The sequence below is a fragment of the Stegastes partitus genome, unplaced genomic scaffold (genome assembly GCF_000690725.1).
Source record: "Stegastes partitus isolate 25-593 unplaced genomic scaffold, Stegastes_partitus-1.0.2 Scaffold1541, whole genome shotgun sequence".
Taxonomy (NCBI): Eukaryota; Metazoa; Chordata; class Actinopteri; family Pomacentridae; genus Stegastes; species Stegastes partitus.
Window position 1 is genome coordinate 49,921 of NW_007579272.1, and position 13,980 is coordinate 63,900.

General features: G+C 37.1%; 1 protein-coding gene across 2 annotated transcripts in view; it reads left to right on the top strand.

Moving 5' to 3' along the window:
* The first annotated feature begins 1,770 nt into the window (after positions 1-1,770).
* cacnb1 (calcium channel, voltage-dependent, beta 1 subunit) overlaps positions 1,771-13,980 on the top strand; it is a 31,557-nt gene continuing 19,347 nt past the window's right edge. For both annotated transcript variants that reach the window (XM_008300435.1, XM_008300436.1), the window contains exon 1: positions 1,771-1,929. In XM_008300435.1, the coding sequence (XP_008298657.1) occupies positions 1,894-1,929 (36 nt within the window). In that variant the 5' untranslated portion in view covers positions 1,771-1,893. The remainder of the gene's footprint in view (positions 1,930-13,980) is intronic.

A 13,980-nucleotide genomic window follows, 5' to 3' on the forward strand; every position in this document is an offset into this window, starting at 1 on the left:
CACTTTTTTTTGTGTCTCATTTATGATGTTTTGTTTGTTTGTGTCACTTTCTATCGTTTATCTCGTCTAGTTTGTCTCATTTGTGTCGCTTTGTGTTGTTCTGTTTGTGTCTTTGTGTTAGTTTTGTCTCACATTTTTGTTGTTTGCGTGTCTTTTTTTGCAATTTTGCGTCTAATTTTTTATCTGTGCCTCATTTCTGACCTTTCGTTTGTGTCTCTCTTTGTTGTTTTGTGTCTCATTTGTGCCGTTTTGTGTCTCGTTTCTCTTGTTTTGTTCTCTATTTGTCTCGCTTTTGATGTTTTGTGCCTCATTTGCGTGATTTCATGTCTCATTTTTCTTTTTTGTTGTTTTGTCAACTTTTTTTTGTCATTTTGTGTCTCGTTTGCATCATTTTGTGTCGTTTATGTCTCATTTTTCCTTTGATAATGTTTGTTTGTGTGTCTTTAACAGTTTCGTCTCCTCTGTGTTTCATGTCCTGGTTTTGTTCTTTTAGTTGTGTCTCATTTTTGTCAGGTTTGGTCTTATTTGTGTTGTTTGATGTCTTGTTTTTTTGCATCTTGTTTGCTTCATGTTGTGTCTTTTTTGTCGTTTTATATTTCATTGTTCATGTGTCTCATTCATGATGTTTTGTTTGTGTCCCTTTGTGTCCCTTTGTGTCTCGTTTGTGTTGTTCTTTGTGTCTTTCTGTTAGTTTTCCCTCCTTTTTTTGCCGTTTTATCTCATATTTTTGTTGTTTGCGTCTCTTTTTTGTCGTTTTGCGTCTTGTTTTTATCCGTGTCTCATTTCTGACCTTTTGTTTGAGTCCCTTTTTGTTGTTTTGTGTCAAATTTTTGTCTTGTTTGTGTCATTTTGTGTCTCATTTTTCTTTTACAACTTGTTTCATCTTGTCAAATATTCACCACCTTGTGTCTTGATTGTGTTATTTCGTCTTGTCTACCTCTTTTTATTGCAGTTTCGTCTCCTCTCTGTCATTTTGTGTCTCATTTTTCTCGTGTTTGTGTTGTTTGGTGACAAATTTTTTGTTTTTGGCTCAAAAAAACCCAAAAATCAGCCATCAGATTTGACAGTATTTATCTGTATTTTGGACAAACGGAACCCTCCAGTCAGAGCTTGGCTGTGTTGTTACAGTCATTTACCACAGTGTAGTTGGTGCGTTGGGGGATTTGGAGCTGTAACTGTTCAACAGATACTTCAAAGGCTCAAGTCATCAAGCGCCAGTTGCTTCAAAGCCCAGATCGATGCGATTCATGTCCTCGATTCTCTGCTTCCACACTGGACCGCTGACTCCCCCCCTCCTCTCATATCCATATTAATCCCTCGTCTGATACCCCCTTTTTCCAGGAGATAGACAAAGAGGGGCTGGGAAGAATGAGATCAGGACAGAAGCAAAGAGAAGAGAGAGAGATCAAGGGGAGGGGGGTTTCCCTGGGCACTGCCCCGCTCGCCTCTCACGTCAGCTGGGGCACTGAATGGCTGACGGCTGCATACCGAGCCTCCTTCTGGGTCTCGCTGCGTTCGCGTCCCTGTTTCAGCCCCGGCCGGTGGCTAAATATATTTCCCCAGTTTGCAAATGTAGCACAAGTCCTGCAACCCGACCCCCCGTGGCCGGCTCCGGCTCCCTTCCTCTGCGCAGGGTTCACGTTCCTCCGGGTTGTGGAGGTGGTGGGTGGTGGGTGGAGGGGGAGGGCGTGAGGAGGGGTTGGAGGTTAAGAGAGCTGCTCTGCTGGTTCCACGCACTCTCTTCTGGCATCACACACACACACACACATACACACACACACATATACACTCATGCACTTGTTGAGCTAGCAGCCACACACTCACACACATACACATCACGGTGTCTGTGGATTGCGGCCCCCTGGTTTGCCGTGGTGTGGTGGCAAACGAGGTATGGAGAGGACCGAGAGGATTCAAAGGCCCGTCATGGTAAGAATCCGGACAAATCCACTCTGTGTGCACTTTTTCTTGCTTGTTGTGCAAAGCGTGGAGTTTTTTTGGAAGCTTTGAGACATACGACGGGAAAAGTAGGACTTGTCCCTGATAGCGTCGCACCTCCTGGCTCGCTCCCCCTCTTGATGATTCCATTTTGGGCCGGGCCGCAGCTGCTGGAAAGGCGCTGGGTTTTTAATTAGACCTCCAGTCCTGCCGCCTCGCCTCTGCTGCTATGTGCACCGCCTGCCCAGAGCTGTGGCCATTTCAGGGGGCTTCTGTCACCGCCGTCCCCCCTCCTCTGCCCAGGTCGGGCCCGGGCTGGATTGTTGGCTCCGAGACGCTGGGAGTCCAGAATACGGATCTAATCTGTTTGAAGATTTTAGATGTTGGTCGAGCTTCTGTTGGTGTCTTTTTTTGCAGTGCTAACAGTTATCCTCACTATCTGTTCATCTGTTTGTAGTCTTTCAATTAACTGACACATTTCTTGAGCTTTGAAATACCAGAAAATCATGAAAAATCTAAAAAGATACTGAAACTGTGATATGAAACTCCACATCTGAGAAGTTAGAATCAATCAGCTGCTGCCATTTTAGTTTGCTTTAAAGGCTTAAATAATCAAGGGTTGAATAACCAGAAATGAGTTGAAAACATTTGTATTTTAAACAACATTGCATTCAAACACAAAGTGGTGCATCTGATATGAAACACAACACAGTTTACTGCAGTCAGTTTCATTACTTTTAGGTTCATTTTTCAAATTTTATATGTGAATTTGAAGGTTTTATGTAATAATTTTTTACTTTTCATAGAAACCGTGTTAATCTGCGTGTGTGAACATATAACACTGTCAGGCTTTAACATTAATATTTAAAGTAGTCAGCTGTGTTTTAAATAGATAGTCGGGCAAACCTCTCGTGTAAACTAGTCCAGTAAATGTGTATGATAAATAATACTGCAGTGTCTTAATAATTACATTGATGGGTAAACTAGTCGTGTAAAATAGTTGTGTTAATGTACATAATAAATATTAGTCTCTTCATGTGAATATTGAAATTATACAAGATAAATAACTGAAGTAAAATAGTTCGGTAAATTATATAACATTTAATATTATAGGTTGTTAACAATATTTTTGATTGAGTCACTATTCAAGTAAAACTATATGGTACACGATAATAAAAAAATATCGCGATATTTAGATAATATTGTAGAGTCTTAATGTTAACATTAAAATTAGTCAGGTAAGCTACTCAGTTGAATGAGGTGCATTTATATAATTAATAATATTGTAAGATCTAGTTAGATATACCAACCAGGTCAATGCATGTTTTAAACATAATTGTAATGTCTTAAGATTGACAATTAAATTAGTCTGTTAATTGTATATAATGTATGATATTGTGGGGTATTAACTGTGATGTTGCAGGTAAAGTAGTCAGGTAAATTTATATAATGAATAAAAGATATTATTGACCTTCATATTTAAATTATTCAGGTAAACTACTCAGGTAAATGTATATAATGAATAATACTGTAGGGTCTTGCAATTAATATTTAAATGGAGAATAATCAATTTTTGTTTCATATGTTTTTAAATGTGCTTAAGTTGACCTAAAAATGACGACATGAAAAGGAAAAAAACAAAATTTTGTCACCAAAATGTATGTATTGGCCTTAATTAGATGCTGAGAGGTTACCGTATGTTCAAATAGTGCAACATCTCATGTAAATATAATGTGATTTAAACCACACGTACAGTAAACTCATTGGGAGGATTTAATAAAGAAAGCTGCTCATGATATTGGATTCCCTCGTTTGCTTGCCTGTGAAAACGGGACTTTCCGGTGTGTTCGCTCCCATGACTCATCTTTCTGGTCATCTCCATGCTGGTTGCCATGACGCCGCGGTGACAGAGGAGAGGAATATGGCCATTTACAGCCACCGGCCTCCAGCTTCAGACGGGAAATCTGTCGTCTGCCTGTGAATCCCCGGTTTGCACATGTCTGTCCCGACAGACGCACGTTGTGTTTCTTCACCTTTCGTTCCAGCTTCACCTGAGTTAATCTCCCTCTACGTGTGATATGAATACTCAGCGGAGGCTCGGCTGTATTCCGGTCGGCTCTCCGCTGTCTGAGACGCTGTGTTCTTCTTGTTCTCTTGTTTAAAGCGATGATGGCTGGTGCCCCGAGGAGACTCTGAGATAAAGCAAATAGAAAAAGGATATTTAATGTTCTCACTTTGCCTTCAGTTTGTGATTCTCACATCATCTGGGCTGATAAGATATTTTTTATCTGTTTAATTATCAGGGCAGGGGTTCTCAGTGACTGTTGGCTCTCTGATGGTAATCACTTCTTAGTCACGCTTTCTGAAGTCTGGAAACACCTGCTGCCATGCTGCTGTTGTTGGTGGCAACAACAGATTAAAGTCTTTGACCTCTGCCCTCTGATTTGCAGCTGTGGCATTCAAGAACTGTAGAAACACTGAAAATGGCAGTAAAATAGAGTCAACCTGTGTAATTTTACAGTCACATATCATAAAAGAACAGATTAGTATTTGGAAAAAAAAATTCTGATTCAGCGTGTTCATTAAATGTCAATTCATATTTTTAATGCGCTTTTACTAGATATTATGTAGAATTTAACAAAACAGGAAAATTCTGTAAAGAACAGCTTCAAAAAATGAATTCCCATTTTTTCAATGCTACATATACACAAGTTTGCTTTCAAACAATATCAAGTATTTATAAAATGATGATGATTGTGCCGATTTAAATACAGTACGAAAAAAAATAGAGTAAATTTACAGTCAGGCAACGATTTAAAAATATATTTTCCATTTGTAAAAATGCAGATTTCTAATGTGGATATTCACAGTTTGGGCCTATTTTTTGTTTTGTTTTTTGCAATTCAGATGTAAATTATTACTTTTTTCTGTTGTTTAAATTTATTTTATTTTTTTTAATGACCAAAGAATAGTTAAGATTTTTTAAAACCTTAATATACATACTTTTTTCTGTCAAATACCAGCAAATAATTGTAAAATAATACGCTTTTTTTACTTATTTATATACAGTTTTTTTAATAATAAAAAAAAAAAAACAAGTAATTTTATGGTAAAAAATTAAAAAAGAACAAATTACTATTTGAAAAAATCCAAATTTCCCTGAATATTTACAGTTTGGGTCTATTTTATTTTACCGTTAACATGTACATGTGCAGTTATTTGTGATTTTTGTATCAGTAATTTAATAAAACGGAAAAATCTATAAAATAAAAACAGTGAACGGTTCAGAAAAGTACAGCTAATTACGATTTAAGGAGCAATTGTGTATATTTTACAGTGTAACACGAGGAGGACTCTGTGGTGCTGCTTTGCTGTGTTTTCTAAAGATGTTAACATAACTATGAAACTGATGCCAAATCAGTGTTTTCTGCAGAACGAATCTGCTTCCTACACTCAGATTCGCCCTTTTGTCCCCAGTTTTATTCCTTGATTGCGTCACCGCCTCTGAAGAAACAACGTTAAGTCATTTCCCTGCTGCAGGGCGACTCTTTTCAACCCTCATTATTCAAAGCACTTGTCTTTTGCCATCCCGCCCTCGCTCCTTATTCCATTACCCCCCCACCACCTCCGTTCTGTTGCTCTCTTTCTCCCCCCCCTCCGCTCCATTTATTCAATATCAGTGGTAAGGAGGTGTAAATTCATCACGGTGGCAGCCACTGTGCAGAGACTGGAGCAGAAACAGTCGGTTCATTTGGAGGATAATTGCAGACGCTCACCTCCTGCACCTTCTTCTTCTCTCCGCTCCGTCTGTGGTGCGAAAGTGCAGCGTAGTTTGTACCAATTAGACGCAGGAAAGTTTCGGTTTGGGCGTCTTGTTAGTAAAAACACTGGTGTTTCACTTTACAAAAGGCCCGAATGTCTCCCAGCCGTAACTCAGACAACAAACACCTCGTCGATCACCTGTTGAAAAGCTTTTATGCTGCTTATTTCCCCCCCCTCAGGGCGTTTTATTTGCTATCGATTCCTGTATATCTTCCTCCTGTCTCCTCGCTCATGCAGCTCTCAGCCTGTCATAAGGTTGCAGAGATGGTTACTATGACACTGCATTCGGCCAATAGGAGGGCGGCTCTGCGGTCAGGTGGCCTGTAGCTATTTTGAACAGGAGCTGTATGTGAAGTGAAGCAAGCAGCTAAATTAGAGGCGCAACCCTTTGACATGAGAGGAGAGGAAGAACGAGCGGCAGCAGCGGCGGGAGGAGGAGGGAAGGTGGAGGAAGTTTGGTCATTCATTTGTCTGTCGGTGAATTCATGACGGGTTTCAGGGAAGGAAGAGAGGTGACTGAGTTCACTGTAAAACTAAATGATGCAGGGAAACTGTGAACATCTGGAAGAGAAAGTACATTAAATATGGTGGAATACTAGAACATTGAAAATAGTGAAAATAAAGTCAAATATCTGTTAAATAATTACTTTTTTAAAGCAGATTTAAATCCAGTGAGACAATAGTTTTATGGTCACACAATATGTAAGAACAAATCACTATTTGTAAAACTACAGAGTTCACATGAGTTCTCTTTAACAGTCAGTGTGTACATTTGTACTTTCTGTCTCTGAATTTATTGGATGTATCTGCAGTTTTATTTAAACAGAAGAAAACCTGTGAAATAACAATTTTAAAACTATTTATAATTTTTTTTAAATCCTCAAAAGACTTATTTTTATTTTTAAATAACTGCAATTATCTGTTCAAATAAGATATATAATATTTAACAATTTTGCTAATGTAAATACAGGAAAGTAATCATTTTATTTTCTTTTACAGAATTTATTTTTTTCTCAGACTTCATTAGATATCTGCAATTTGACAAAACAAGGAAAATCTAATAAAAATTGATATAATTTTTTTCTTTAAAATAATGAAAAATTTATATAAAACTAAAATAAAATACAGTGAAAAATAATTTTACTGTCAAATATTGTTAAACAACAAAGTAATGTTTGCAAAAATACAGATTTTTCATGTGTTGGATGTTGATTTGTAAATTAGTAGTTTTTGGGGGGATTTTACTTGATAATATCTTTGTTTAAAATCAGATAAAAATTATTTACCTTTTTTAAATCCTTCATATACGTGATTCTGCTTTTCAAATATCACCAAATAATGTCAAAATTCTGATTTTTTTTGTTGAAGATTTTGAAGTTTATACTCAAATGTCAAAAAAGAAAATGTCAATATTTGTAAAATATGGATAAAATCTGTAAAATAACCATTTTTTGCACTTTAAAAGACAAAATATTTCTTTCAAATGACAGCAAGCATCTGCAAAAACATGTTTCTTGCACGTTTAAATACAGTAGAAATAGTGTCATTTTAAAGTCAAATGTAAATGAATAAATTACGATTTTAAAAATACAGGATTTATGATGTAGATATTTTTAGAGCTTTGACCTGTTTTTTTGTTTTTTTGTTTTTTTTTAATAGTTCATGTGTATATGAATCTGTAATTTAACAAAACAGAGAAAAGTTCTACCATGAACTGTTTATTTTTTACAGTGTAGCTCCTGTTCCATCTCTCCTGTCGTCAGCCTGAGACGTTGGCTTTTGTGTCTCATTGTTCCCCTTGAAGCTTTTCTCTGGTGGTGACGTGAATCCGGTCCATGAGTGTCCTTCTATCTTTACATTGTGCTGCATCACAGACCTGTTATAGTGAATCCCAGACGTCATTCAAGCATTTTTTATTTATTTTTTTTCTCTAAAAACCTCCTGCGGGTTCCCCATCAGGGTTTGTTCACCTCGTTTGAGGCGGGATGCACCTGTTCGCTTCAGAAGATGATTCAGAGCGGGGGCGGCTCTCATTGTCCTCGGTAGATGCTGCACGCCACTCACAGGATCATCCCTCGCTTTGAGTGCGTCGGTAAATGAAACCGGAAGCAGGGACGATGCGTGAACGCCCCGAGGACGTCGCGTGGGGAGGGGAGGATGTGGTGTCGCCTTGGCAACGGGGAGTGTCTACATTTGCAGTTGCGTCGGTGCGACAGGTGGCAGAGCCAGAACCAACACTGGTGTTTGTCTTTTGATTTCAGACACGTGGAATGTAACGAGAGGGTTATTAATCACACATAAAGGGAAACACAGACGCAGCACAAAGATGTTTCACACATAAGCAGGTTTTCTCTCTGCCTATATTTACACCTCCAGGGTGCTTATTGTCGCTGACACGTGTTTATTTCTCAACAAAGTTTCTGGGTCTTTTGTGGTAAGCTTTTGTTTTGAAATGAGCATTATTTTGGCATTTGTTCCATTGGGACAGTTGAAATAGGGACAGAAAACCTGGACAGAGTGACAAGATATATGATCTCCAAGACACAAACAGGGACGTACACTGTAAAACAACAACAACAACAACAAAACATGTAAAAGAAAAAGCAGCTGGGGACCAAAACCTACTCTAAATTACCGAAAAACCATATTTTTATTTTTTTTAAACTGTATTTTTCCATCATTAAAATCCAGCTTCTTTCCTTAATTTTACAAAAAGTATTTTCATTTTTTATTAAATAATATTTACATGAGTAAATACAATTAAATTACCTAAAAACAAATAGTTGAATGATATTATAATGCCAATAATCAGGCTTAATACTACTGTAAAGTATCACGGTTAGTTTTATATATATATAATTTTATGTAAAAATGTCTAATATAATATATATATTTATGTAACATGATAATAAAGCTAGTAATTCAGTTTCAAATTACAAGAATGTACTGTTGATCAAATCAAGTACAATATGAGTTATCACGTATGACTTAAAGCAAAAAAAAAAGCTTAATATTTAAGTCCACCTATTAAGAAATACAGAATTGCGTCATTTTTATGTACGAAATCTAGTAAAAAAAATGTTAAAATGCTGTTGTAAAACTACAAATGCCGCTTCAAATTGCAAAAATCATACCAATCATCATAGGTTTGTACATGTAGCTTTCTGTAAGTCTACATATGACAGATCTTTAATGTTAAAAAAGAATAAAATTATTAGATTTACCTTTGAAAAAAGCAAAACAACAGTTATTTAGCCAATGCCTGTAACCATTCCTATAATAATGAACTGTTAATTTGAAATCATGTCAAGTATAAGATTTTGTTTTTGTAATTTTCATGTTTTTTTGTTTTGTTTTGTTTTGTTTTTCTTCTGATTATGAAATTTTCGGGTTTAAGACCTGACAAAATAGGCACCATGAAATCAGAGACGTATTTTTATCTTCAAAATGACAAGCAGTCGGGTACAAAACATCTCAAACAATAAAAAAATGGCAGCTAAAAGCAAGAGTAAAGAAATCCGAGTACTTGAAGGAGTGCTCCACCAGTTTAGCGTTGCACTATTACAGATGGCTGGATTCATGATGGACACTTTATATGATTACATTACTTCTTTCTATTCTGTGCATTTTTCTCGCTTGTTAACATCTGGCTTCTGCATTAGTCGTAACTAAAGTTCACCACATAAACTCTGAACAGATAACTGGATGTGCTGCTCTGCTAGTTGATAATAATGAAGCCTTGCAGAGATAAGAAGTGGGCTGCAGAGGTCTGGTTCGACTTTTATTTTCAGACTCCCTCAGCCTCATCTGACTTTGCCTTAAATGACATTACCTTTAGGTAACTTATCAGATTTCCTGCAGCTCCCTCTGGAGCCACAAAAGGCTTCACACAGCTTCTTCATGTATGTGGCAGCAGCATTCAAGATCTGTAAACACTTTGCTGTGTCAGATCAGTGGAGTTTCTCTTTAGCTGTCAGACCACCAGGCCAACTTTTCACCCTCTAAACCTCACATGGCGAGTTTGAAAGACGCGTTATCTTTAAAAACAACTAAAAAAGACGTCATTCATCTGATCTACAAGCTGTAAAAACCACAATGATCATTTGATATTCAACTTTTCAACAATCCTTGAAGTACTCACTCAAGACTGTTGATTACTGATGATGTTCCACTGGAAAACTTAAGCAAGTCTAAGCTTACAATCATGACATTTCTTAAAAATTATATACAGTCTGACTCGATAATCTGACCCTTAACAATCAGAAAACTTTGCTATCCAACAGGTTTTTAGGAAAAACGAATGTAACCCATAAAAACAGCCTTAACATACCGACAGCCTTGGATTCTGACTCCAACATGACATTTTATGTCACAAATAAGGATAACGGCGTATTATCTGACTGAACAATCTGACAGATTGGCTACGTTCACACTGCAGGACTTAATGCTCAATTCTAATTGTTTTGTGAGTTCGTCCACATTTCCAATTAAATACGACTTGTATGTGATCTGCTGTGTGAACTTCATACGACCCAAAAGTGTCCCGCATGCGCAGAAGAGGACACGACGACGTCACACACAGCGAGCGCGCTCAGTGTTTAGGGAAGTAAACATGGATGGTGGCGGCGGAGTGTATCCGCCACTCCCCCGCTGCCACCGATGGTGGAAACAGAACTGCGACCACTAACTAAACTGGCATCAGCAGCCAAGTACTGCCTGTGTGTTCCGGCTACTTCCACCTGGTCGGAGCGCTCCCCCGGGGTGGAAGTGTCCCTGCGACCGTGCCGAATATTCATCATTAATTGGGCCCCAATATCCGGAGCCCAGTAAGTGCTATTGGGACCAGCCCTACTAGTTATTATAACAACTATAAACAATAATTAACAACAAATGAGCCTTCAAGCATCAAGCCCTCCTTGTATCTCAACCTCCCTCTTGTCAATCCGACAGCCTTGCTATCCGACATTAAAGAAGTTTTTACATTTGGTGTCGGATTATCGAGTCCCGACTGTATTTGACACGTCTCAGAAACAAATCGCCAAAAATAAACTGTTGGTTCTGACAAGATTCTGTAAAGAACAAAAAACTCTGTGCTGCTCAGCACAACTGGGATGAACTGCAGGCTGTGCTTGAACACAGCAGATAGGAGATCGTATGGGGGGTGTACGAAGAATGTAAGAAGTAATTCAGCTTCAGGCTCCGGCTGTGCTATTTCCATAGAGGTGCAGAACTTTATATTGCAGTGAAAAGTGAGCTCACGGCGAGTACGTGTAAGTGTCAGGGGACCAGCTAACGCCCAGGAGCTGCTTGGAGTTAATCAATAAAATAACAAATACTAACTTAAACATTCCAGCTGTAAGAATGTGAAACGATTTAAAGGTTGGACCTGCTTTTTCTTACATGTGAATGCAACACAAACTAGAAACCGTCCCCAGAACAGCATGTGGACTGATTTCTATTTTAAAGGACTCGATGCAAATAGAGTGTGAAGATGTACACAACTGCAGTAAACAACATTAACCACAAGGGGTTTGTGAAGGTTACACAGAGGACCTAAGTGGCAAAAAATAATAGCATTTCCCATCCCAGTGTGTTTTGAAGTTTGAAAGTTAAATACTTTCTCGAAAAATAGGTGTTTACTTTTATAAATGTATTTATAAAGCTCATTTAAAATCAACTAAAGTGCTGCATAAATTCAATAACATACACATTAAATGACAAGAGAATAATAAGAATAAAAGGCTACAACACAACAAGAGATGAAATCAGGGTGCTGAGCTCTACTTGAAAGAAAAACTTTAATAAACTTTCATATTTTTGCATAAAGAATTAAAGAAGCTTTCTGTAACATTGCTTTAAAAATGAGGTTACATTAAATATAGCAGATAAACAACATTTTAAGACATTTTATCCAAGGTCAGTCCATTCATCTGTAAGGATTTTTTTTACATGTAATGACCTTAAATTAACAGCTAATTATTGTATTAGTAATCACAAGCATTGGTTTAATTTTTTTGCAAGGTAAATCCATTAATTCTCTAAATGGACATAGTTTTTGTAACATCAACAGGCGATTACACATGACACTTAGCATGATCCAGATGTTTTGCGATGGAACGACACTGTCCGATGAGTTGTTCTAGGAGCATCGAAAAGCTGAAAACATGATGTTTTTTTTCAGTTTTTACAGTTTGCGACTCTGACAAATGGTGTAATATTGACGGTTTTCTAGATAAACAACTTGCTGGCAGGTGTCGGGGTTCGGCCGGTTAACGGTGATGCATGTTGGTGTATTTAGAAAAAAAAAGTGTGATATTTCCTCCAGGTGAGGTTTTCTAAATGTATTCAGTAGACAACCAGAAACCATATTGGCACCAGAGCTGAATTAAATTCCAAAAAAAAAGAGCACGCGGCCGCAGCGCAGAGATGTTTGTTGTACTCGCCGTTACCGAGTGTGTTGTCTGACTACACATGTGCAGGGAGTTTTTCATCATCATTACATATGGTCGATGTCATCTTTGTGCATTCTCACCTCTATTTTAAAAGCCCACACCTAGTGACTCACTTCTTCTGCCTGGCACATTCAGCTGTCCGCATTCTTGTCAGTACCTCCTACAAAGCGCCAGGCAGCCTGTCAGCTCCAAAAAAAAAAAAGAAACCAGCAACAAGAGAACAAGTGGGATTGTTATATAAATTGAACACTCAAACACTTGAGGCTGCCTCCCTCACTGCTGCTGGCTCGGGTTTTTATTGTGGTATGGGTGTCTGGATGAGGGTCAGCATGGGAAGAGTCAAGTTACAGTTCATGAGGGCTGGATGTGTTGGAAACTTTAGCCACTTCATGAGAAATTTATATCCTCGCTGATATTATAAACAGTCCTCGGGCACTTTTCTGTCTCTACTTGACACACCCACACACTGAATCAATTGTGGCAAAAAAAAAAAAATATATATATATAAAAAGATTTAACACCTCGGCGGCAGTGGAAATGTCGGCCCGTTTGTTATGCATCCTTTCCACCTCAAATTACACGGAGTCAGTTAATGTTTACGTGGGTTTCGCTTCTCGAGGCCGTCTTGACATTATGATTTCAAAAATACAGCGAAGGCCGGCCGCAACCTTTCTGCTTCGCACTCAGGATGGGAGGAAAGATGCAAACCTGAATCTGAGGTGAAACATGAAAGATGAACAAATGCGTGCTGAGTTCAGACAGAGGAGTCTCACACATGGAATAATGTATTTATTATTCTTTAGGTATTCTCCGGTTTTTGTTATAGTTAGTTTTTCATGTTATTTTTCAGTTTTTTTACATATAGATATGCACAAATATTTACTGAAACTGACTTACTAGTTTTATAACAGCATTTCAACATTTTTTTACAAGATTTTGTACATAAAAATGATTTAATTACAGATATTACCCAATGTAAAATATCATTAAAAAGTAAAGATACAGCAAATCTACAGGATTTTTAAACATTTTTCGAAGCTTAATCCATCAAATCTGACATAATATACTTGATATGATCTTAAATGAACTGTTAATTGTTATAATTATTACTTGTAACGGTAAATCTGTTCATTTCTTAGGTGGACATACTTTTTTAACATGTCAAATTAATGCAAAGTTACATTTGAAAACTTCTACTACACTCAGTGTGATCTAGATTCTTGCAATTTAAAGCCAAAATAATAGTTTTACAACAGCATTCTAACAATTTAATGAAAGATATTTTACTAAAGTATATATGATTACCAATATTTTCAGTATTTTTTACATTTCTAAAATATTTTCTAATGTAAAATAACATTAAAACATGGAGATATGTTAAATATACAAGATGTACAGGACTTTTAAACATTTTCTCCAAGGTGATTTTATTCCTTTCATAAGCGAACATACATTTTTAACATTAAAAATCTGTCCAATAGACAAGATTTTTATATAAAGTACATATAAAAACTCCAATCAGACTTGATGTGATCAAGATTCTTACAATTTAAGACCAAATTACTGGTTACTACTCTGCAGTATAAAGCCTTAATATTTGTTTTATAGCATTATGCAACCATATTAATAGGTAATTTCACTGTTATAACACATTAAGGCTGGAAACTGCGTTGTAATTATGGAAAACTACTGGTGAGTTAAGATATTTTTCATTATTATTTTCAGTTTTTGGTGCCTCAACTGAAGCCATTTTCCCGTTTTTTACATT